A 26,807-nucleotide genomic window follows, 5' to 3' on the forward strand; every position below is an offset into this window, starting at 1 on the left:
AGGGACCAAAATTAAGAAGCAGGTGATGAAATTGGATTTCCCCCTAGAGGGAAATGTCTGATTTAAACTTAACTTAATAAGCAAAGAACTGACACAATAAGAACCGGATGTCATCAGTTGGGAATGCTTGCTGGACTATTACACAATACAACCACCCAGCTTTTTACAAACACATGTCTCTGATTACCTTTATTCTCTGCTTTGAATATGACAGATGCTTTGGCCTGTTCAAGACATGCGCATTAATTTTTTTTTTTACATAAAAGTCACTCTTAGATAATGAGATTTCAGTCTAGTGAGTTCTGCCCTTTTTGAGCTCCTTTCAGAGTGAGCAGCTTTAGGGCTCTGTCTCTTTAAATCCAAATAACCTGCTGCTGACCATGCTCTCTAATCAACCTTTACACTCGCACATGAAAATGACTGCAAACAGATGCGCAATTATAAACCGTACATGTTTGAAAAGCGGAGTGGAGCCTCCTGCACAACAAAAAAGAAAGCAGCAAGTGGTTTCTGGATGGTACAACACAACACTTGTCTTTTCCAGCAGCCATTGTACAGCACAGACAGCAGAAAAAAACAGCTGACCAAACCTGAGTGAAGTTGGTTCCCCCACTTTGTTACAAAATGTTACATTTGTGCTGGATTGTGCAGCCAAATCTTTTGTTTGTGCTGCTATCATTTTAAAGACATTAATAAAGCAGTTTCCAGAGGTCATCATCGATGTCTTGAAAGCAAAAGCAACACAAACAGAAATATTTGCTGCACAAACGTCACTGAATTGATTAACACCAAATTAGTTTGATTTTGTAAATGTGAGTGGAGGGAGGGAGGTCGGTTGACCTCTGATGACCTTTGGAAACTTTTTGAAATTGAAAATGAACTGGAGTTCTGCTTGGGTTGCTAGGTAACAGTCTGGGCGTCACTGGAGTTGCTAGGTAACCGTGCAGTGCATGTTGAATGTGACTCATTAATTGATTGGGAGGTTTTTGAAATGGCTCGTTTTTCATACACCAAAAAACATTCACTTTTGCCAAAAAATTGTCTGGGTGTTTTTTTTAAGCACCTGGGTTGTTTTTTGAATCAGTAGAGACGCAACTGCAATTACAAAAACTTGCAAAATGTGCATTTATCACATTTTCCCCCCTTTGATCCTAATCTAGGACTTTCTAAGAAAACAAAATCTCTTTCAAAAAGCACTTAATGGCGGCAATAAAACACGTTGTCCGAGGCCACAAGTCAAGGGTGAGATGTAACAATGACATTTGGTTTGTGTAACCAGTCAGATGCCGATTCTAAAAGCTAAACAAAAACTCAGAGACCATTTCCAGTGAGAAGAGTAAAAAGCTGAGAGAAAACATTTAAATTTGAAGCTTTTACCCAGCCAACAGGTGAGTTTGTGCAGAGAGTTTGTGTGTCGCGCTGCCATCAATACCACACCATTTCCCCTGTCGTCCCACACAGCTGTTGGCTTTTAAAAGTGAAGCTGGACGCTTTCATTTTTGAGAACAGCTGTGGGTGATATCGCCGTCTTCACTTAGTGAAAGCAAATAGCTGCAGGCAGCTAAAAGGCGGCTTTTCTTTGTCGGCTTTTGACAGAAATTATTCATGAAACAAAAAAATCTCTTTGCTGTTCTACTTTTTAGAAAGCAACACATACAATAAGCTGGTTAATTAGTCGAGCTATTTATTTAGGAAAAACCTGCTTTTAGCTCTCCAGTTGCAGCCTTATCCTTTCTAATCAGCTCAAAATATTTCCAAAAAGTCAAATTTGACTTTCTCAAACGAGAGGGAAAAGGTCCAGGAGGCTCGTTTCAGGGAGCTGACTGGAGGGGAGGTGATGTCTTTTGTTACATCCGTAAAACAAACTACCGTCACTCCAGCTCTTTCTCTGGTGACTAAAAGTGCTGAAACTCAAAGACTCAGTATGGCGAGAATCAAAACCAAACACTAGTGGCAAATTAGACTTTATTTCAGTGTTTTGGTCAAGACTAAAATTTAATTCACAATAATGTTATTTGGATTTGGCTCAGAAGTGAAATTGTAGTTTGAATGAGAGATTTCGAAAAGATCTCCTCTAATCTCTTTTAGAGATAAAACGATTAATCGTGATGAACCGATTGTTCAAATAATTGTCAACCAATTTGGTAACCAATTAATCGTTAACTGGAGTATACAGACTTAATAAAAGACCATTTGCTGAAAGAACAACACAGTCAGAGCAGTAATTAGACCAAAACTAAACTGTAATTAAACCAAAACTAAACAGTAATTAAACCATGGATGTCCAAAGTGTGGCCGTGGGGCCATTTGTGGCCCTTTGCGTGATTTTGTTTGGCCCTTCGGTCCACACTTCAACAATGTAGTGAATTTGCGATTAATTCGAGATTTTTACAAACAAAATCTTAAAACTAGACAAAGTAAAATAAATATGAGGACAATAAACCAAAAATGGTTAAAAAAAATGTTTACCTGTCATTTAAAACAGGTAAACATTTTTAAACATTCAAGACCGTGCTTATATTTTGGATAGGCAATTATTTACAGATTCCACTACTTTTCTTCATTAAAATATCCTCTATTGAAGAGATAAAAACAATAAATGTCTTACAAAAGATATCTTTTCACTTTTAATATTCTGGTTGTCAAGTACTTTCAACTCGACATTTTTGGCCCTAATGGCTAACCGTTTGGACACCAGATGAATTTTTAAATCTGATTAATCAACAGAATAATCCATTACTAAAATAATTGTTAGCTGCAATTACAATAAATTGGTTTCAAATATTTGGCATTTATCTGTACTCTTCCCAATTCCCGATATTTGACATTGCTTCATAATTTTATCAAGGAATTAGTGCTTCATGACGTAGCAATCCATGTCACATTTACTACCTAAATGTGTAAATTTGTACCTCTAATTGTCTAAAAGTTTAAGAAAAAGACAAGATTTACTCCACAAGAGAACATAATTTAATGAGGTGTAGGTGGATGTGTTGGTCACAAGTCTTTAAATGCAGTAAAAATAAACAAAGGGATTCAGTACTGTTGTTTCGGCTGATGTAAGGCATGCAATCTCCACAGAGCTCTGAACACTGAAAGCTACAGGTCATCACAGTAGGACACACAGACACTCAGCCACAGCTACACACAGAAGCGCTCTTAAATCCTCTGTTGTTGGGACCCAATAGACATTTATTCTTTGCACACATGATGAATAGAATTTAGATTCATCACAACAGCAAAAGTAAAGAACAAATACCAATAACATATTCTAAAACGTCAGTTAGATTCTACCTTGTCCACCCTTCAGGAAAAAGTGATGTGGTTCAGCAGGAATAATTAAAACATATTAGCGACAATGACAGTTGCACAAACAGGTTAGTAGCCTAAACACGTCATGTGAGCATGTTGCACATAGAAATACGATGATTAGAACAGCCGTGACTCTTGCATTTGACCCCAACACTGCAAAAAACACAAAATCCTACCAAGTATTTTTACTCTACTTTCAAGTGCAGATATCTTATAACACAAAACTACTAACCTTTCAGCAATATCATGAGCTTGTTTTAAGCCAATAATTCCTTAATATTGATGAAAAACTGCTACACTGCAAAAACAAAATCTTACCAAGTGATTTTGGTCCAGTTTCTAGTGTAGATGTCTTAACGCACTGGAAATAAGACAAGCTGACTTGAAAGTTACTTTTCAGCAAGATATAGGGGCTTATTCTAAGTAAATAACTCCTTAATATTAGTATAAAAAAGTCCTAGTTCCATTGCCAGATAAATTAACTTAGAAAATGAAAAAATGTTATAAGTAAAATAATCTGCCAATGGAACAAGCATTGTTTTCACCAATATTAAGGAGTCATGTAATTAAAACAAACCTCTATATCTTGCTAAAAAGCTACATGAAAGTTAGTTTTGTCTTATTTCAAGTTCAAGATATTTGCACTAAAAACCAGACCAAAAATACTAAGGTTTTGTGTTTTAGTAGTGTAGTTCCACTGGGAGATTATTTCACTTATTATATGGAAAATGTTTGTTATAAGTGAAATAATCTGCCAGAACTTTTTCATCCATATTAAGGGATTATTGACTTAAAACAAGCTGCTATATCTTGCCTAAAAAGTTTAGACTTTAAAATACTGCTATCAGTTTATAAACCACCGCATGGATTAGCACTACAAAACATTAAAGATCTGCTGTTGTCATAGCAACCTTCCAGACCTCCCAGGTGTTTTGGTTCTGGTTTTCCCTGTGTCATCAGAACCAGAACCAAACATGGAGAACCAGCATTCAGCTTCTATGCACCACAAATCTGGAACACACTTAAAGAAAACTGCAAAACAGCCAAAACACTGAGCTCCTTTAAATCCAGACCAAAACCTGTTTAGAGTTGGTTTTGATTAACAATCAATGAAACATTAATAACGATGAGAAAATGTAACGCTTCAATTATTGACTGTTTGTTCTATGACTTTGTATTTTTGTGTTTTTATGAAACGTTCCATACAAATAAAATTTGAGTGACGTTAGTTTTGTCTCATTTCCATTGTTCGCTAGAAAGTAGAGCAAAAATACTTGGTAGGATTTTGTGCTTGTGTGGTGAATTTAGCCAGTCCTTGTAAAGCTGTTGTTTGAACCTGTTGAAAACAAGTTTCACAATTCATTTTTTAATTTGTAAATTACACGAAACGCTTCCGCTGTAGCTCTCATATAAAAAGTGCACACGTTTGCTAGTTTATGGCGCAACATCCTTGGACCTAAAGTGGCTGTATAAACAGTTAAATATCTGCCTCCATATAAAAATAAAATCAGCGACACAAATATTGCACACCTAAGGAGCTTAGAGTTATTCTATGAAGGGAAATATACAAACAGGGAAATAATAAAGCCTCTGGAGTTATAAATATCTGCATCTTCGGTTTTAAAACTATGCGTGGAGCACGTCGCTGGCTGCAGGTGGGGCAGAGGTGGAGTCACGGCTGGCGATGGGGGGAAATGGATTCAGGCTGTGCAAGTGAGAAGTGATCAGCAGGAAGTCGTGGTGGACAAACGGGACAGAGCGGCTCAGTGTTGCTGGGCGTCTAGCTCCCTCTGGCGGCAGCCCACGGCAGTGATGAGAGCAGCTCCCTTGCCACTGCCGTCCTCCGACAGCAGGAAGTTAACGTCACATTTAGGGGCGAGTTCTTTTACTGTCTGGTGGAAGATCCGAGAGAAGCTGCAAGGAAGAAAACTCAAATGAGAAAAAACTTGAGACTTTAAAGAAAACCTGCACAGCAAACATGGATAAGGGTTTTGAGTTTTTCCTTATAGTTTAGTTTTATATTTTAAAAAATACAATAACTGGTAGTAAAATACCAATAAAATAATAATAATAGGAATAAAAACCAAGACGTACTTGGTTTCAGTTGCAGCAGTTACCCAAAAACTAAAATGAATTAATCATTATTTTAACTGGTGTTGAAGGCCAGGGGAATATTTGGGCGTAAGCTGACCTACTGACCAAGTAGTCTACTATATCACTTATGAAAATATATTTTTCCCATTTTATAAGCAGTGGTGGGCAAAATTTGTATCCCGAATTGTACTCGAGTAAGAGTAGCACTACTTCAACATATTTTTACTCAAGTAAAATTAAGAAGTAGCCATCCAAGAAATTACTCAAGTAAGAGTAAAACAGTATTTGGTAAAAAGTTGACTTAAGTACTGAGTAACTGAACAAATTATTAATCACTTCATGTTAAAAATGCAAGAATTTTATGTTTAAAAATTACATCATTAGACGAACCACAATATAAAGTTAACTTGAAATTTTGGTATTTTAAGGACAAGCATGACATTAATTCATATCAGTAGCAAAACATAAATTCAGGTTAAAAAAATCCAAATCAGTTTCTTCCAATAAAAAACTTAAGAAAGTTAAACAAAAACTGCAATTGTGTCTCTGTATTTGTGAGTTTTTGGTTAAAACATGTTTGTTTTTTAAAGCAACGATACATCATAATAAAATTACTCAAGTTAAAAGTACAGCGTAGTAAAAATATTCCTAAAAGTACATTTTTTCAAAAACGTTACTCAAGTGAATACAACTGAGTAGATATAGCTAGTTAGTACCCAACTCTGGTTAAAACAATCTGCCAATGGAAAGGGTCCTTTTTCATTAATATTAAGGAATTATTGATTTAAAATACTTGGAAAGGCTTTGTGCTTTTGCAGTGTACTGTTTGGCGTCGTGCTGGTCCTCCATCTTGATGTAGGTGATTGTTCACTGTAATCTGGGTCTTACTGTGGGTGCAGCTTGTACAGCGTGCCGTCCACACCCACGGTGATGTCCAAGTGGTCCAGTCCTCGGTTCTCACGGATCTTGTCCACCACGGCGGCCATTCCGGCTCCGCAGATCTGAGCGGCGCGGCGGGACACAGTTCCACACACCTCCTTAACGATAATACTGTCGTCACAGGTGCTGTCGAGTCCCAGCTGCTGCAGGATCGCTCTGACCTGCAGCAGCGCCAGACGATCGCTGTGGAGGAGAGACAGGGAGAGGGTCAGAGGTCACGCAACAGCGGCGCAGTCACTGGATACGTCTCAGCTGTTCCCAGAGGCAGAGGTAATCGTACACCACAGCGTCTCTTTTCTTTCTTTCATGTGTTGTCTCACTGAATGCTGCCTTTCAGAGAGCCTAGGCTGTAATGTTGCTTTCTGTGGACATTTTAACCCTGTTCCAGTGTTAAACTTTTCTCCAAGAATTATTCACTTAAAACAAGCTCCTATTGTTTGCTGAAACATTATGTACAAGTTAGTTTTGTACTAAGATATTTGCACTAGAAGCAAGATCTGCCATAAGGACAAATTTTCCTGGATGATAAATTGTCCCAGAAGTTATTGCGATAAACCATTTGAGACCATTTTCTAGTAATATTATGATAATGTTATAACAATGTAAGAACAGATTCTGAAAGATCAATAAACTGGAACACTGGAACTGGAATATCCAAAATAAATAAACAAAACAACAAAAACAACAAATAAAAAAATAGTTATAGAGTTTGTATAAACAAAATTGTCCTTCAAAAAATTGACCAGTTGAGACCAAAATGAAAACTTCAGTCATCCAGACTTTGGTAGAAAAAGAGAAAAATGATATATAATGCAAATGAAAATTATTGACCTTGTTTTAATTTATCATACAAATAATTGATTTATTGCTTATTATGGTGCTTTTGGTCTTCTTTGCTTTTTGTACTAAGATATTTGCACTAGAAGCAAGAGGGGACATAATTTTTACCCAGTGAATTTTCTCAACATGTTCACAATAAGTGCAAGCAACAATTTGTTAGGAATATTTAAATATGTATTTTTCTACATGAAAGAGCAGTTTGTGGAAAACTGTCGGCATTAAATGTGACGGATTCACTAACCTCTCTATTTGTGACAGGAATTTGGTCTCAAAGATGCCGCGAGTCTTCAGTGTCTCTGAAATCTGTCCTCGGAAGAGGAAGCCACGCTTCGTCAGATCAATCAAAATCTGCCGCACAATTTCTCCCAAATACATTCCACTGCACATCTTCTCATATCTGACAGGCGTGAGAAAGAGATTTTGGTTACTGCATTGTGAAAATCAAACACCGGTCTGATTATTTTGATCATGAGTATGAACTAGAGTAAGTTTTTAAACGGGAAAATTGACCTCAAAGTCTCGTTAAAAGTAGGGGTGCGCAGATTGCAGTTTTCTGGCCGATCGCAGATTAACAATCTTTAAAAAGCCTGATTATGATTTTGGCCGATACCAATTTATTTTGTGTGAAATGTCGCTAAATATAGCAAGAAAGACGCAGAGTTGGCAACAGTAGGGTGACTATTGGTAACTATAAATGTGTAGAAATGACCTGGTGTAATTATCGGTCGATCACTAAAATTAAAGAAATCGGCACAGATCAATTGGATGCCGATAAATCAGTGCACCCCTAATTAAAAGTGTTGTTAACTTTCCATGGTTTGTGTTTGACCTCCTGACCTCTGTTTGCCTTCGTTGAGTGAGTTTTCGTCCACTGCCTGATCATATTTTGTCCTGATGTCGTCCAGACAGCCGTTGTCTCCAAACGCCCCCCACTCCATGTTGACACACATTCGACCCTCGGTGCCTCCCACTATTTCGATGTTTTTCAGCTCCTCCATGTAGCAGGCATTACTTCCTGTGCCTGAGAGCATACAGAGCAACTTTAAAATGCTTCAATCAATCAATAAGTTTAACAATTTAACATCATCAATGTAGAAACACATTGTCTTATTACACTTACTCTACATGAGAAACTTTTCTCAATAACTACAAAATACATTTCTTACATGGCCGCAGACATTAAATTAAGAATATAAGCTTTAAACAATATATCATGTTAACCCAAAAATGTGTATTGTTTAATTGGTTTAAAGTGGAGCATTTTTTCAAATTATTCCATAATTTTAGTCCATACAAAATGCACGTTTGTTTTAAAGTACCGTATTTTCCGCACTATAAGGCGCACCTTCAATGAATAGCCTTTTTTTTAAACTTTTTTCATATATAAGGCGCATAGAATAGACGCTACAGTTTGGGTTGCCACGCGATTTGTTCCGTACTCTACAAATGTGGATGTGTAATAATAAAGAAGTGGTCCCCGAGTACTTTATATAGTAGGCTGCCCCAGTCGTTGTTTCACTCACGGAGTTGGTGTTGCGATATTGTGTTCAACTGCTTTCTGGGTAACACAGACCAACCGACACGCTGCCACCGCAGACTGTCTCTCTTTCCCCAACCCCCCGGCTTTAAATGTATAGGGGCTGGTCCCTTGGTAACCCTAGTCGAAGCACCCCGGATGAATATCTAAAGCCACTTTGTTGACATAAAGAATGTCAACAAAACAGTCCGACTCGGGTCGGTGAGGAGAGCCTTCCGTGACTGGACTGTGGCGTGGCCGGACGGACGATGGTCACCCTTCTCCGTTCGCGCACAGCATGTTGGTGGAGAACGTGGTGCTAAATGACCTGCAGACGACCTGATTCTAGACGGTCGGTAGGTGGATAGGTCAGTCTAACTTTATTAACAAACCAGCGTTCTGACAATGACAACTATCCCAGCATGCACCGTGCGCTTCTTCTTCTACGGGGGAAAATGAAGTCGGCAGCTGCTTACCGTAGTTGCTAGACCTGTTGTGGCTCAATATTGGTCCATATGTAAGACGCACCGGATTATAAGGCGCACTGTTGGCTTTTGAGGAAATTGAAGGTTTTTAGGTGCGCCTTATAGTGCGGAAAATACGGTAGTTCACACAGTTTTACTTTTGAAATCCTTCAGTTGTTTATGTCATTGAGCTTAAGATACAAAACTTTTGTAAATTAATTGGCAATAATGTCCTTATAGCTTTAAATGTAACTAATAACATTTTTAAATTAACCAAATCTCCTAGTTTCAAGATATTTTATTGAATAAAGAAATTTGTATTAACTTTATACAGAAATCTTATGGGTTTCTTTTGTGTCACAAACAAAGGCTTAGTTTTGGTTTTTATATGTTGCCTCAAACCTCTTTACCTGGTATAGAGAGCAATCTGGGCCAAAATTGTAGACTCATTGTAGTCATAAAATTTAGTGATTAATCTCAGAAATTCATTAGAAAACTTGGACATTTTCTAGAAAAAATTTAAAAATATATTTTTGACATTTGAAATTCAGAAGTATCCAAGTTTTTTGTGATATTAATCTAAAAATGAAGTTTTTGGCATAAATTTACTATTTACTACTACTTTAATTTTGCACATTTGCTGTATTGAAAGACATTTAGTTTTCAGTTTCTTTTGGCCTCGATTGAGTAAATGTATTTTCAGTAATAAGAACAGGATTTGGGTCACTTGGGTTAAAACTTTTGCTACATTTAGCCAAGTTTAAAAAGGAATAAAAGTTGATCTGGGTGCAGCAAAGTTTTCAGTAAAAGTTTCTTTTCTTAAAACTTTGTTAGAAAAACACTAATATTTTGTGTTATACTTTACATTTTTCTGTGTAAGAAAACTATGTTGGTAACAATTTTTACCCTGATTACAAATTAGAAGTCTCCATCTACATCTGTAGGCCACACAAAATCAGTCTAAGGGCCATAAACGGCCCCCGGGCCACGCTTTGGACACCCATGCTCTATACAATAATTCAGATATGGAACCACAAATTAATAATATACTTCATGATTGTTTACTGATTAACCCTTTCTTAATAAATGTATAAAAAACATCTGGAAACCAAAATTAAAAAAAAACGTAAACGGCTCACTCACCGGCAATCAGTCCGACTTCACATGTTGGCTCTTCATACGCACAGGTCATCATCGTTCCCACGGTGTCGTTCACTATGGCAACCACATCCAGCTCAAACTCCTACAGCACAAGCACGATTGGTTAAAGACTGAAGTACAGCTAAATGTGTTCATGTAACACTTAGGAGGTCAGCTGAAGTCTGAAGTTCACTTGTAGCCATGCAGAATACATATTTTAATATTTTCTCCTCAGTCAGTTGTTTGTTTTAGGAAGATAAAATAACAGGATAATTCTCAAAAATGTTTTTTAAATACCACCATCAGTAATTTATGACTTGGATTTCTTAGAAATATGTAAATATTTGAAGGTAGACATTGAAACAGTAACAGGTCGACCTCTAGATAACCCATTCTGCTTCAGGCTTATAACCTACTGTACTTCAGGCTTATAACCCACTCTACTTCAGGCGTATAACCCACTCTACTTCAGGCTTATAACCCACTCTACTTCAGGCTTATAACCCACTCTACTTCAGGCTTATTACCCACTCTACTTCAGGCTTATTACCCACTCTACTTCAGGCTTATTACCCACTCTACTTCAGGTTTGTAACCCACTCTACTTCAGGCTTATAACCCACTCTACTTCAGGCGTATAACCCACTCTACTTCAGGCTTATAACCCACTCTACTTCAGGTGTATAACCCACTCTACTTCAGGCTTATAACCCACTCTACTTCAGGATTATAACCCACTCTACCTCAGGTTTATAACCCACTCTACTTCAGGTTTATAACCCACTCTACTTCAGGCGTATAACCCACTCTACTTCAGGCTTATAACCCACTCTACTTCAGGTGTATAACCCACTCTACTTCAGGCTTATAACCCACTCTACTTCAGGATTATAACCCACTCTACCTCAGGTTTATAACCCACTCTACTTCAGGTTTATAACCAACTCTACTTCAGGTTTATAACCCACTCTACTTCAGGTTTATAATCCACTCTACTTCAGGTTTATAATCCACTCTACTTCAGGCTTGTAACCCATTTTTTCAGGCTTATAACCATCTACTTCAGGCTTATAACACTCTACTTCAGGCTTATAACCCTCTACTTCAGGCTTATAACCCTCTACTTCAGGCTTATAACCCATTATTTCAGGTTTATAACCCATTATTTCAGGCTTATAACCCATTATTTCAGATTTATAATCCACTCTACTTCAGTTTTATAATCTATTCTAATTCAGGGTTAATCTGTGAGCTAGATGTTACACAATCAACTGGTAGCTTGTTCACTTAGCATGTAATTTGATATCTTATTTTTAAGCGAATCTAGTAAGTGCAAACCTCTGACTTCATATATGCTGTCACTGTTATCACAAAACCTTAGCAGTTGCCATGCACCTTGTTAAAACCCAGTAAATTAATTAATATGTAACAGCAACGGTTTGCTTTGTGGATTTTATTCTGATGCCATCACATTACTGCGTCACTGAACCTTATACTTCAACTTTGCTGTAAAGACTGTGGTGGTTTTTCCACCTCTACATCATAACAGATAATGTAACTCAAATATAAATCCTCATTAGCTTGTTTTTTCCTTAATTACTTCAGTTGTTCACACTATTTGAAAGCAATGTTAGGCTGTGTTTTTAATAGAACAATGCTAAATGGAAATCTGTTGACAAGAGAATTAATATGAGGGCTGATTACTTTCTGATGCCACACCGAGAACAATGCATGTTATTTACATTCTGGACAAGTTGATGATAAATGATGCAAGCTTTTCCTGAGAGCTGCCCCATCCTGAAGCTCTGCCACCATCAGCTGTCAACACATGCTTTCACAACCATCACCACACACAGCTTCAGTCCAGTCCTGCACTGCTTTACCTGTCGGACAGGGATTTACTCTCAGTTTATACTTACTGGGTCTTCAAGCTAAAAAGAGCGAAATCAGTTTGTAAAGTTCATCATCTGTGACAAATACACAGGTGGGCACAGAACCCAAACAATGTACTCAAGTACAACTGGAGCTTTTCCTGGAGCTTTTTCTACGACCACAGCTTGCGTTTTTTACTCAGATTATTAATTAAATTGGATAATTACATCTTTAGATATGAGTTGAATATGTTTGCTCTGTAAAGTAGCTTGAGATGATGCTGGTTGGTGTGAATTGGTGCCATAATAATTAATAAAAATTTAAAGCTTATATGGAGACATTTGAAAATGAAATGTGAACATACAACATTATTGATAATCAAAAATATGGGACTATTTACTTCCTTCTCTTACAAAACCTCACCCTAAATGTTGAGTAAACTCTTAAAGGACATACCTTCAGGGTAAAATATTTCTTCCTTTTAAAGTGATCTTTAGAAATGTTCTTCATTCTTTCTTTAGCCTTTTTTAACTATTTCTGTACATATTGTCTGCTTTGTCACAGACTTTCAACCCACACATTTTCCAACTAGTCAACATTTGCAGAGGAATGTTTAATGTTTATAATTACCTCTTTTCTTTTGATTGCTTCTCGGAGAAGCTCCACAACATCTTCACCTTCACAGTCTGTTGCCTTGAAGCCTTTTGTCCAGGTTACCAGGATACCCTGAGGAAAGCACAACGCTGATTGGAAAACTTCTTATATAATGATACAGAGAGCGTAGGAATGCAAAATTTAACTATAATTATACTAGGTGTGATAAAAGTTGTAACACTTGATATTTTGTCCATATAAATCACAGTGTTTGGCCCTCTAAGTGATTTTGTCTGGTCCTCGAACGCAACACAAAAATGACAGACTTGTTTTTCCACTTCAAGTTTGGACGTTTATGCAGTTAAAACATTTTCACTGCCTTTCAAAAAAGATACAAAATAAAGTCTCCTAAATATGAAAGTATCCATTTAATTAAATTTCACAGTACCGTATTTTCTGCACTATAAGGCGCACCTAAAAACCTTCAATTTCCTCAAAAGCCGACAGTGCGCCTTATAATCCGGTGCGGCTTATATATGAACCAATATTGAGCCACAACAGGTCTAGCAACTACGGTAAGCAGCCGCCGACTTCATTTCCCCCGTAGAAGAAGAAGTGCGCGGTGCATGCTGGGATAGTTGTCAGAACGCTGGTTTGTTAATAAAGTTTGGTGGGGAGGGGGGGGCGAGAGACAGAGACTGCGGCGGCAGCGTGTCGGTTGGTCTGTGTTACCCAGAAAGCAGTTGGGCACAATATCGCAATACCAACACCATGAGTGAAACAATGACTGGGGCAGAATACTATATAAAGTACTTGGGGACCACTTCTTTACAAATGTGGATGTGTAATAATAGAGTATGGCAACCCAAACTGAAGTGTCTATTCTATGTGCCTTATAATGCGGAGCGCCTTATATATGAAAAAAGTTTTAAAACAGGCCATTCATTGAAGGTGCGCCTTATAGTGCGGAAAATACGGCAACTAGAACCATTCAGTGGCTTTTACTGGAGAGCAGATTTTGACCTATTCTTTTAGGAAACTCCACTAAATAAAGTTTGTAAAGAATGAGCGACTCGTATCTTGTTGCCGAGAACAAACTTGAAAAACCCAAAGATAATAGAAAAACTGTCAACATTCAAAATATACTTTTAGTTTTTTTTTTTTTAAAAGGCAACCTGTTCACAATTCATCTTCTAATAATAATAGTAGTAAAACTATATTGATCCCTAAAGGGCGGGGATTTTGTTTGTCCCAGCGTAGCACACAATAAAACTTAAAAATAAGTAAATGAATAAAGTAAAAATAAAAATATATAATACTACTACTAATAATAATAATTTCTATGAATATCAGACTTTGTGTTAGCTTTTTTCCTCTTTTTTTTATTAAAATATTTTAAAATAATATTTTGTGGCCCTCAATTACTTTCAACTTGACAATTTTGGCCAATAAGGTAGAAAGTTTGGACACCACTAATATAAATTAAAAGAATGAAGCTAAACAAGAAGTCTGTATTTAGTCTATGTATACGTAGCTAACAGTTTTTTTTTACAATAGCAACATTTAACTGTGTTAAAGAAGGAGTAACGTAGAACGTACTGCATCCAGACTGGTCTGGTGACAGGGGAAGGAGAAGGTGAAACCCAGCGGCAGTCGAGCGCTTTTCATTCCCATGTAGTCCAGGAAGTCGGAGATGCAGTGCACAATGTGGTCAAAAAGCTGCAGAGAGGCACTTATGTTAGATTCACTGGGGATGTAGAAGTAGGAAATTTGTTTATAACAAATAACGCTATTACACAAACATTAAAATAAATCTGTGTAAAGAAACTTTTAAACCAATCAAACATAAAACCTCCAGAAAGGAAGTTATTCTTTAAAATGATCTAATTCTACAGAGTGAGATATTAACATTACCTCCTCTCCTGTGCCCTGCATGACTTCTATGGGAATGGCGTAGATTTTGTTATGCATTTCTACTGTGCGCTTCTTCCCACTGCGAATCTTAACCAAAAGCACACGGAAGTTTGTTCCTCCAAGGTCCAAAGCTAGAAAATCTCCATTTTCTGAAAAAATAAAACAAGTATTTGTTAACCTGAAAGCCAGCAGAATCTATTCAGTGAACTTCTTGACTTTTGGACGCATTATAAACTAAATGCAAGGATTTAGTTTCTGTTTGTCGCCCTGCTACTGGCGAGAGACAAATCTAAAAAAGGACTTTCTAGAAAACATTGTACCTGATGCGCATATATGCAGATATTCATATTTCAGCCGTCAGAAGAGACATTGGCTTCTTAAATTGTATTCGGTCATTTTACAGAAGAGCTATATATTCAACACGTTTTATGAACTGTGTGATGCTGTGAGAGCTCTGGTGGAGCTACCTGCACATTGTCCAAAAAAACAAAACAAACCATCATCCTCCCACTACTTCCTGTTGCTTTCTTCTGTGTTTCTGCCAGTAGTAACATCCGGCTGTTGATCACGTGACTCATGTGGTGTGAAAAAGTATTTTGATATGGCTGTAAAAACGCCTCGTCCTCGCACAAAAACTTATCAAAAGGTGAGTTATTTTGAAATTTGCATGTTTTCATTAAGCAAATTTATTTCTGTAATTTCAATTTGCACAATTTTATAGTTAATGGAAACACAGCTAGTGATGTCAGCCATTTACTTTATCTCAGAGACTCCCAACACCTTCTAATGTGATCATTTTATTAATAGGAAATTGGCAGATTGTAAATATGTGCTGACTTGGCCTTCTCATAAATGAAGTAAAGCGAAGGCCAACTTGAAAGCAGTGAGTTTGGTGAGTAAGCACATCCAGCAGGTGATTATCAAACTAATTTCAGCCTGCTTTTTAGGATTTTTGATGTTCCTTTGATTCCTTGTGATGGAAACTCACTAGAAAGTGAAGTTTTCTCTTGATGTCCCTGTTAGCTTGTTTGGTGTCATTACTGACACCAACATGCAAAGAGCAAATCTGTCTATAGTTTATGCTTGAACAAGATTCATGCTTTCAGTCACCTGTTCCATCTGGTGTACTCCGAACAAATGTAGGCAGCATTTTGACTGTCGCCTCCTTGTGGGTGTCCTTCTTCAGGCCTCTTTCGATTTCCATTCTCATGCGTTTCTTCACCTCCAGCAGTTGACCTTTGCTCAGCCTGAACTCTGCCAAAGTCTCCTGAATCTGGCGCGCCTGGTCGGTCAAACGGTAGGCCACTGCTGTCACCATGGCGGCACCTTTGCCACTCCCACTTTCAGACAGCAGGAAGCGGACATCAGAGTCTGGAACCAAACGACGTACGGTCTTGTGCAAGCGCCGGGCGTATCTGTTGAAAAACACAGAGATGTTAACCAAGGGAGCATGCAAGTCTTTAAAGGAGAGTATTAGGGAAAATCGATTTTTTTTTTTACCTTTACATTCTGTTATAATGTTATTCCTTCACCACACACACATCTGGAGTGTTGTTTTGACTCCTCATTTATGCATATTTGAGAAATCCTTGCGTCTGCTGCTGCAGACATTTGGGGTGCCTAAACGCCTGCTATGCCCCACCTATTTACCCAAAGCTTCGCCTGAAACGTCAGTCCTCCCTCACAGAGCTCCTTCAGACTAGCGGTAGCACCAATTAGCAAACAGCTAGTGAACTGCACATCTGCATAGCTCATCATACAACTTAAGTCTCATGGAGGATCATTGCTGTAACCATGTGGTGAAGGCGGAGTATTCAAAAAAGTAGGAGCTTCTTAAAGAGACAGAGACCAATTTCATTTAAATGACATTTTGTCAAGTCAAATGTGATTTAAGTTGTTTTTGATATATGTAACATTTTCATAACAACTGAAGATAAAGTTACTTTATAGTTCTTTAAAATGCCAATATATGCCTGGAAATTACTTAATACCCCCTCTTTAAAGAAAAACACAACTAGAAACATTGACAGATAGGTTTTTTCATATTTATAACTGTCGTTAAGTTCTTCTTGAGTTCCCGTTGTCTTAGATACTCACTGAGGGTGCATTTTGTAGAGAGAACCATCAATTCCCACAGTCGTGCGAAGGCGTCCAACTCCTTTGTTGTCCTTTAGGCGTGAGAGGATAGCTCCCAGAGTCGCAGAAATCAGATTTGCAGAGCGGAAGGACACAATGGTGCATACATGCCTGACTGCCAGGCAATCTTCATCTGATGGTTCCACACCAAGTCTGGTCAGGATCTCCATACATTTCTTCAGTCCTTCTTTAGTCCTAAAACGACATTTTTACCTTAATGAATACCTCAAGAGAAAGCTGGAGAACTAGTCAGTTTTCTGTTTAAAATAGATATACTAAAATCATAAAGGGGACATTTTTTTTTTTTTTGTACTTAGGTCTCCACTGCTTCTTAAAACAACCTTAGCTCTTAAAAAACGCCACCCAGTTGTTTTTGGCATTAAGTAAATGTTTTTTGGTGTCTGGAAAATAAAACATATCATAAACCCTCTGAATGTAACATCATAAATCAGAAGGCACCTAGTAAACCTAGCGAAGCCCAGCCCATCACCTAGCAACCCCAGTGGAGCTCCGCCCATCACTTAGCAACCCCAGTGAAGCTCCGTACATCACCTAGCAGCCCCAGCAGAGCTCCGGCATGCTTAGTCAGCTGGTTGTACAATGGCTGCTGGAAAAGACAAGTTTTTTGTGGTTGACTTTCCATCCAGAAACTGCTTGCTGCATTCATGTTGGTTGTGTAGGAGTCTAATGCTTTTCAAAGATGTATGGTTGTATAATTGTGCATGTTTTTGTGGTTATTTTCTGTAGCAAGTATAACCATTGAGTTAGGGGGCGTGGCCAGCAACAGATTATTTGGATTTAAAGTGACAAGAACTGAGCAGACTAAAATCTCATTATCCACGAATGATTTTGTGGGGGGGAAAGCAATGAACATGTTTTCTATAGCCCATACAGCTATTCTAACCTGTTCAGGAAAGCACTATAGGTTCCCTTTAACATTATGAATCAAGTCCTTAGGTTTAATACTCCTTAAAAAGTGAAGCCCCTTAACCAGGGGTGAAAGTAAGGGGGTATAGGAGGGTACTGCGTACCCCTAAAAGATTTAGTGGGGGTACGCAGTACCTGCAAGAGAGGAGCGGCTGTCAGCTGTAAAAAATCAACGGGTTTACTGTGCAGCAGTGAGTTCACCAACTAATGAGCCATGACTGATTCGTTTTTCAAAAACAATCTAAAACATGACAATCAGTTAATAAATAACTTCTTTCTCATTTTATATTGTTTCTGAACTGTTCGTGCTTTGTTAGAGCAGCGGTGCAACACGTCGATTGCGAAAGGTTTTGAGTCGATCTCGGCATTAGGTGACAAACTGAACGCACGTCCTCCTCTGATTGGCTTAAAACGTTCATAACTTTATTAAAGAACAACAAAAAATAAACAAAACGTGTTGAAATTAATGATCCAACAACAATAATAATCTCAGTGATTATTGTTTCAACAAGGTGTTGCGCAATTCTGTGCGTTTCGGTTCCATTACCAAAATAACGAGCAGAGCAGGAGTTTAAAATGAACTAATCAACCACCGCTGTGTTCAGGGAGGCTTATTAATGATAGCAAAATAAATATCAAGCCTGAAAACCTAATATCATAACGGACTGAATGTTATGTTTGTAATCTCGTCGGCTTGGGGAGCGCAGGAGGTTGCCATGGCAACGGCTGTGGTTAAATGACAGAGAGACGGAGAGTAAAAAGGTGCGAGTGGTTTAGAGTTGATCACCTGTTCAGGTTGTTTTACCTTTGCTGTGGCGCTTTCCCTGCCAGCATGCCGGTGGGTCCCATATGGGTTTGTCCGCGGGGTCCAACGGTGGCCCCACATGGGTTTGCCCTTTTAGGGTCCATGTAGGGCCCACGTAGTTTGTCCGTGGACCCTGCGGACAAACTCATATGGGACCCATATGTCTACCCTCCTTCCCCCCATATGGGGGGCATGCTGGCAGGGTTTACAGCCGCTGTAGTTTCTGAACGTTCAATAAACGACAAACTTGGACTAATTACGTCGTTCTCTGTGACTATACATTAATCACAACAAACATCAAACACGGTAAATACGCTTCATTAAGTATTTAACAAACAAATGGCTTCTACCACGATAATTATGTGAAATTAAATTAATTGTCTACTATAAAAAAATTGTTTGGTGCTGTCGGGCTCAGAGTCTGAGAGACTTTTCCTTTATCAAACAATTTTGTTTTTTGCCTCTTATTTAGTGGAAATATTGATGTTGATGATACTTCCTCCAAAATAATAAAATTTTTCAACCTTTATAGCTCCACTGTTGAAAATGAGGCTCTAACATTCACAAATGACAGTGAAATAAAATCCAGTCCAACATCTGGTTTGAGGGGATTCCTCTGGAACCTGTTGGAGGAAAAATATCCCAACTTCGGAAGATGAGCTTTTAACCTAACAGAGCTCTGTGGTTCCTCCTGTCAGTATGGGAGTCAGGGTGAGGAGGCGCCATGTTAGGAAGAGAAGTGGAAGCTGCAGGATCTTCAGAACAAACAGGTCATGATGCTGGGCTACTGATTATCCCTCTGTCTGGACACAGGATCAATAGAACCAGTTTAAAAGTTAAAATAAATGGTTATATGCCAGACATGGAAAACTGGGATGCACTCCATGCCATGATGTTCAGAATTTAGGTCTCATGGCATCTCAAGGTGTCAACATTGCAGCCAATGGGCTGAAGGAGGAAATACAGCTTTATTTTGTAGCAATTCAAGAGCTACCAGCTTTTATCGCTTCGCAAAAAAATTAATCAGCACAGAAACTCCAAAGCACACAAAGAAGCAATTATATATATATATATATATATATATATATATATATATATATATATATATATATATATATATATATATATATATATATATATATGCAATACATGCATTTTTTTTGTCATAGTACCCCAACAATTTAAAACTACTTTCACCTCTGCCCTTAACTGTAACTCCTGCAGTCTATCCCAAAATGTGTCCTTATCTTCCACATCATAACACATGCCATTCTCTGCACTCACTTCTCTATGGCAGAAACATGCTTTGTTTCGATCTTTCCTTTGGTCAGAAGCTCAGGAGTGATTCTTCCCTCAAACAGGAGCCCCTCCTTGGCCATCTTCACTAGGATGAGTCGAACCAGCTCTCCCATGTACATTCCACTGGCCATCTTCTCAAACCTCGTTACAGAAACAAATACTTCAACTTTTAGACGAGCTTCACTTGACAAAATGCATTTTCAAATTGATTTGCACTTTAACTTACAATTGCTTTCCTGGGTTGAGGGAACCTCTGTCAATCTCTCGATCAAATTCTGTACGAATGTCTTCCAAGGAGCCGTTATCCCCAAAAGCCCCCCATTCGGTGTTAATGCACATTCGGCCTTCGTCGCCTTCTACCAGATCCATGTGACGCAGTTCCTCCATGTAGCAGGCGTTTGTCCCCGTTCCTGAAAACATGCAGAGTAAACCAACGTTTTGTTTGAATTCTTAAGCCTGTCACAATAATCAATTAATCTTTTAATCACATAATAAATTGAAATGAGCTCAATAATTTACATTCTGATGATTGTAATTTTGTTTACAAAGACATCACAATACATTTTATTTATGGTTTCAAGTTGTGTGTATGTTTTTTTATTTTTGTTTTATTGTTGTGGTTTTATTTTAGATGCTTAAAATATCTTCCAGTTCCAGAGTTAGGTGTTCTTTGCCAAATTAAAGTGAAAATAGTCTCAAAACAACAATATTGTCACCTTTCTAAAATAATGGCTTGTGTCATCTTTTTTGCCAAAAGCGATTTGCTTCTGCCTAAATCATCTTTTGGCAAAAAAGATTCAAGAATTTTTTATTTTATTTTTTTACTAATATCGCTTTTAGCAAAAAAAAAAATGGCATATGCTATTACTTTAGGGTGACTATATAATAATTTATCACAATAATTACTAGAATAATTATTGCGGTAATTAATGTTGCAGTAATTTATCGCCCAGTAAAATTTTTTTTTGTGACAGGCCTGCTAATTTTACTGCAAAGCATGGAACTTTGGGAAGTCAGGCTCTAGATGTAGTTACACAACTTTGATACCAATTTACACTGACTATTCACTGGGAGAAAGCTGCTATCAGCAATTCAAATAAGATCACATTCAGGATCTGATGTTGAGTTTTTAACATTTGTTGCATCAACATTTGTCTCTTTACAATGAATTCATTAAAAAAAAATCATCTCAACTCTTAATTTTCACCTATAATGATTCCCACTTCACAACGCTGATCGTCAAATCCACATGTCATCATGGTGCCAACTGTGTCGTTCACCACTGCCATGATGTCTGCTTGATAGTCCTGAGAAAACAAAGATCCATATGTTTAAATACATTATACTCGTATATAAAGCTTTCAAATGAAAAAAAATTAAGACTCACCCCTCGTTTCTTAATTGCCTTGTTGAGAAGTTTCACAACATCCATTCCCTCTACACCATTAGCCTTAAATTTCTTTGTCCAAGTCACAAGGACGGCCTGTGGAAGAGACGCTTTAGGTTAAAAGGTTTGCTGGAGAAAAGTTCTCTATGAAATTTCATGAGAAAGTATTTGTCCCTTACAAATTTGTTCTCGGTTTGATTTCTTGTTCCTCAGATCATCAAACGGTTTAATTCACTGATGTAAAAATGCTAAAAATGATTAAAGTAATCAGTTAAATAGATCTTGATGATCCCCAAGACTTTTGAGAAAGTATTCTGTTGACTGTTGTGACAAAAATACAATTTTACAAGGTATGGATGGGTGATAAATTGATTTATTGATTAATTGAGCTTTCTATTTTTTTTTCAAGTTGGTTTGATATATTTTTTTCCTTTAATAAGTGAGATTATTTTTTACATTTTCTCTGGTTATCTTTGTCTGACATTAAATTAGTTTGAGTTGAAACAGAAAAATGTGATAAAAAAATAAATAAAACAGATTAAATGCGTAAGGGACCAAATACTTCTTCACAGCCATGCACGTCATAATCCAGTAAAGTGATTACCTCATCCAGTTTGGATTGGACACAGGGGAAGGAGAACGTAAATCCCACAGGTAGTCTTTTATCCTTAATTTTTTGTTTCTCCATAAAATCACCCAGGCACTCAGCTACATGGTCAAAGAGCTGCAGACAAAAAATTTTTTACAATGCAAATTATTCAGAAAAGGCATTAGAGTCGCACATTTGTACGATAATTATTGTCGTATAGTCAGAGCTATATGTTTCATAACTTTATTTCATGAAGCCTGGATCCCACATTAAGAAAACCAGTTAGTGCAATCTGGGCTTTGCTTTCATTGCTAAAGAAATTAAAAACATAATACATTGTTAAAATCTCAAGTTACTCAGATAAGAAAGAAGTTTTACAATAACACCACATGATGGATATACAGTTGAACAAACTTGTTTGTTCATGGGTCATGTTACATTTCTCGCCAGCTGTCTGCAGCGTTTCATTAACTAAATTTGTCTTGTTCTAAGTCGGGCCTTTGGGCGACCCCGCTGCTGCTGCTGCTGCCAGTCGGCCATGTTTTGATTATTGTGTTACAACCTGAGCAGCAGCTGTTGTCTCTATAAGCCCGGTGTGTTTCAGCAGAACTGAAACTCTCCCCTCCTAATGCTCACAGCAGCACAGAGACGATCATAAAAACTGACCTTCACCATGTCCTGACATGTAAATATGTTCTGTACAAGAAAGACTCTAGCAGAGATAAATAACAATGCATCCCATGGCTTGTACAATATGTGCTGATTAAGGGTGTTTTCAGTCCTGATAGCTCAGTAGACTGGGTTAGATTGGGGACTGAAATTGCAACATTTGTCGCATTTTGAGCTGATAAACTTGACATGTCATCATAATCCGAAGGCCTGTAGTTTTAAAGGGGCGGTATCATGTAATTTATTTTATTTTTTTAAAGTTATATATCAAGTTATTCCACCAACAAAAACAGCAGCAATTAGGAAACACCTGGTGGAACTGCCCACCTACTGATCTCATCATGCAAATTACTCAGCCCAAGAAAGGTTTTAATAGATTTCCTTAGTTGGTCGACTTTCTGCGTTTTTTTTTTTTGCTGTTTTTTTTTTTTTTACACCTGATGGTCCAGTAGACTGGATTTGATTCATCTGGTGCAGTTTGCTTTCATACTGCACTGTCAAACGATCCAAACTAATTGAAAAACCTGTTCAGCTCCTCTCCGGTGGTGGCGCTGCACCAACAACAAGTGAAGAAAATCACATGAAAACTTTGGAAGAAGACACTGAGCTCAACTTCCTTCTTCACAAAATGTAAACAAAATTGGAGTAGCGTCAGATTTTAATGGTTGTGGGATTTCTCTTTCATTTTTAGTAAAAGACCACTAGCTGTTTTCTCCACTAGCTCTAAACTCTTGCGTTTGTGTTGGTAGTACTTACCCAGAATGCCATGTCTGGGTAAGTACTACCCAGAATGCCATAGGGAATGCCATGTCTCTATGGCATTCTGACAAAAAAAGTTATTTAGAATATAGAAAGTTATGCATAGTTGAGATTTGAACGGGAGATCTTTTTTATGTCGGAAGGCTTATGTTTGCATTAACCTGTTGCACGTGACGTCACGCTCTAAAACAACCAATGCGCCCCTTTTAAAGCTAGTCTAAAAACAGACATCTGTAACCTAATATCGCTTCTATTTATTTGATTTTACTTTAAAAATGGTCATAGGATGCTGCGCGGTCGGCTAGACAAGCAGACATGGATGCAATCAAACTTGACATTTTGTTTTATAACTTTCAATGAAAGAAGATACGGTGGTGATGGATAGCAGCTGCTAATCATAACGACCCTCGGTGTAATCGCGGATTTGCAGCGAACACTTTGTACAAGGTAAGAAGATTAACGTTCACATAATTTATAAGTAAGTATGATTAGAAAGGTATCAAATATCGCATTATGCAGAAGATACTCGTCTAACCATTAGTAACCATGGAGACAGTGCCGCACCGTCGTGTAGCCTATCATGACTGTGCGGCATAGTTAGCATCTCGTGTTTTGGACGGTTTTAAGGCTGCTCCGATGTAAAGGGAGACACTTTATGACTGATTTAAATCATGTGGTGTGAATTCGGGCAAAGTCGGTAATTTGATCAACACGTCAGGAGGGAGGAGGTACGGGTGGGTTTCTAAGGTAGCCGTTTCAAGCTTCTGTAAATGCCGCCGACTATGAGCCCCAACCAGGTGTGTTACGTCACAGGCAAATTAGCTCGACTCGAACAAGTAGAAGCCATGAATAAACTGGTAAAAACAACTTGGGGAAAATAATTTTAGTCGCTCTGTGCAATACTTCCGTCCCTCACTTCCGACGTCCAACATGTCGCCTCGAGTGATTGAGTGACGTAGTTGCAAAGGATCAATAGAAAAAGGAAAAGCGTTCAGATTTGGCTTAAAAACAGCTGAATGCTTCATTTACCTGTGTCCCACTCCCATGGATGATGTCATCAGGAGTGTCGTAAACCTGGCTCTCCATCTGAACTGGCTGCTTCTTGTCCTGTGTCACTTTGACACGCAAGATCCGAAAGTTTGACCCACCAAGATCAAGAGCTATGAAGTCCCCCTTTTCTGTCAAATTGAGAACATCATGAAATGTTAGAGATTTATTACCAGAATTATTTGGCCATACATTAAATAGTTTGTTTCGAAAACAAAAATCTGGTTAAGTTTAAGAAGCTTAGACAAATTCAGTTGGTTTTGACTGTCATGATGCATGAGCCCTGTTTAAACTTCAGTGCTTGGGGGAAGCCAAACAAAACTCTGAATCGTTTATTTGTGTTTAAAACATTACCACATTGTTGCATTGGATATGATGCATATATGACACTTTTGGGCTCCTGGTTTCTGTGAAATACACCAACTATGTAGAGTTATGATTGTCCTCCTAGCACTAAATGGTGACTAATCAAATTTACATCTCGATAATACATTCAAAATGTACCGTTTTGTTAGGATTGTAATAGTTTACTTTCAAATAACCTGCTCAATATAAAACATGACACATGAGCAAATGTAATTATCTGATTTTGCTTAATAGACTTAGACATTCAACTGTACATACATATTGAACATTTTTGTTTTAGGGCTTTGATAATAAAATAAATAAAAAAATTATTAATCTAGTTATATAAGATATGACTGTATTGGTGTGAGAGGGAAGTAGAGTAAAATTAGGGTAGATTTAATACTTCGGCTAAAGACCAGTTTGTATTTTTGAACCTGTTCTGTTGCTAGTTATAAATTTTTTGTATGTTTTCACAAACAGCTTGTGATCCAAGCAGAATTCAGCTTTATTTCTTGGTATTAACTCAGAAATATACAGTCTCTGACACTGTAACTATCGATCCTATCATTGCTTATCTATTAATCTTTTTTTAACTCTCATCATGCCTTGAACTTTACCCTTTCTATGTTCCCTTGGTCCTCTGATGTTGAAACTAAGGGCTATTTATAATGTGTGAACCCTGGAGTCAGGCTGTGTCATTGCTCAACTAAATCAGACGTGTATTTCACTCTTATATTCATACATAAATAATTTGTAGTTTATTAAAGAAAAGCAGTGGAAATGCTCCCCAGTCCAAGAGGAAGTCGAGTGGTTTTCTTTTTATAGACACTTATCTTTGGGTTCTGGTGCCGGTAAGAATAGATGTGCTACCTTTGTATCTTTAGCTTTGGCAAACAGGGCTCACTCTCTGACAATGGGAGAAGTTCTGTTTGCTTTCCTGTATTTACTTTTTTAAAGTTAGCACAAGCATCCAGAAACAGAGTTGAACCCAACTTGACCCTGTTCTGGTTGGAACTTGCCGGTCGTTGTACCCGGTTACTGGACCAATGAATTTCTAAGTATTACATGCATTCAGGCACTGAACACTTTCACTACCAGAGACTTTATGTTACTGTGTTTGTGACTGATTGTAAAGATAGAAGTTGTCCAAATCAAAATTCCTACTTTGTGGAAAATTCAGTTAATTTTTGTAATCTGAAACTTCTGGCTTCAAATGGACCATCTTTCCAGCTTCTCCTAGCTATAGCACTTTTCTTGTACTTTGTCAACCTCCAGTTATCCTGAACATCAAAACAGGGGGTCAAAATATTATTTCTGTAAGACTACAGGCATAAAAAGCCATTTCTAGATCCCATTTTCCACTCTTTCTGGATCTTCTTCCAGTATCCCAAACCCCCATCAGTGCCACTGTGCCTAAAGAAGCTCAGCCCACATGACCCGGCTTCACTTGAGTCACCATGGTTTTATTTATATCTCTTGCTCATTTATAGTGAGAGACGTAGGTATTAAATCCCATTTAATTGGTTTGTTCTGTTACAGGAAATTAAATGCATCCAGTTTTTGTGGTAGTTTCATTTAACTGAAACTGAATATTTAGAACAGGGGTGTCAAACTCCAGTCCTCAAGGGCCGCTGTCCTGTAGTCTTTATATGTGCCACAGGTACAAAACACTGGAATGAAATGGCTTAATTACCTCTTTCTTGTGTAGATACGTTTTCCAGAGCCTTGCTAATGACCTAATTATTTTATTCAGGTGTGGTGCAGCAGAGGCAGATCTAAAAGTTGCAGGGCAGCGGCCCTCCAGGACTGGAGTTTGACACCTGTGATTTAGAAACTCCAGAAAGAAAACCGACATTAGATAAAAGATGATTTCCGTGTCATTGAGTGAAATAAGTAGTTATTGGCGACCAAAGTGCTAAGACGTTCTCTGTTTGGCGCTCATCACACAGTAGATTTGGGCAATCTTCTTCTCTTCATAGAAATTCTCCTAGGCTTCTTTCCTGCTGCTTAGCAACTTGAAGCTTTGAGTTTTTGTCATAGTGGGAGACATTTCCACAGTCCCTCCTTGTTGTTCTGGCAGAGGTAGCAAGGTCTTGGCTCCAGATCTCAAATAGCCCCATCCACTGGCCCATTACTGATGTTAAGTAAGGAACTCT

The 26,807-nt window shown here is 37.9% G+C and overlaps 1 protein-coding gene across 2 annotated transcripts in view; it reads right to left on the reverse strand.

Annotated features, from left to right (window-relative positions):
* Positions 1-2,947: 2,947 nt before the first annotated feature.
* Positions 2,948-26,807, reverse strand: part of LOC103470212 (hexokinase-1) — a 29,213-nt gene continuing 5,353 nt past the window's right edge. Inside the window, exons 3-19 of one of the 2 annotated variants that reach the window (XM_008418463.3) lie at positions 24,286-24,434; positions 21,844-21,963; positions 21,240-21,335; positions 21,060-21,159; positions 20,079-20,262; positions 19,838-19,993; positions 16,783-17,016; positions 15,796-16,100; positions 14,686-14,834; positions 14,371-14,490; positions 12,808-12,903; positions 12,225-12,236; positions 10,309-10,408; positions 8,023-8,206; positions 7,427-7,582; positions 6,295-6,528; positions 2,948-5,226 (exon numbers count right to left, since the gene is read on the reverse strand). In XM_008418463.3, coding sequence (XP_008416685.1) covers positions 5,076-5,226; positions 6,295-6,528; positions 7,427-7,582; positions 8,023-8,206; positions 10,309-10,408; positions 12,225-12,236; positions 12,808-12,903; positions 14,371-14,490; positions 14,686-14,834; positions 15,796-16,100; positions 16,783-17,016; positions 19,838-19,993; positions 20,079-20,262; positions 21,060-21,159; positions 21,240-21,335; positions 21,844-21,963; positions 24,286-24,434 — 2,546 coding nt within the window. In that variant the 3' untranslated portion in view covers positions 2,948-5,075. The remainder of the gene's footprint in view (positions 5,227-6,294; positions 6,529-7,426; positions 7,583-8,022; positions 8,207-10,308; positions 10,409-12,224; positions 12,237-12,807; positions 12,904-14,370; positions 14,491-14,685; positions 14,835-15,795; positions 16,101-16,782; positions 17,017-19,837; positions 19,994-20,078; positions 20,263-21,059; positions 21,160-21,239; positions 21,336-21,843; positions 21,964-24,285; positions 24,435-26,807) is intronic. The other variant, XM_008418473.3, reaches the window with a different exon arrangement.

The sequence above is a fragment of the Poecilia reticulata genome, chromosome 1 (assembly GCF_904066995.2).
Source record: "Poecilia reticulata chromosome 1, P_reticulata-male-v2, whole genome shotgun sequence".
Classification (NCBI taxonomy): domain Eukaryota; kingdom Metazoa; phylum Chordata; class Actinopteri; order Cyprinodontiformes; family Poeciliidae; genus Poecilia; species Poecilia reticulata.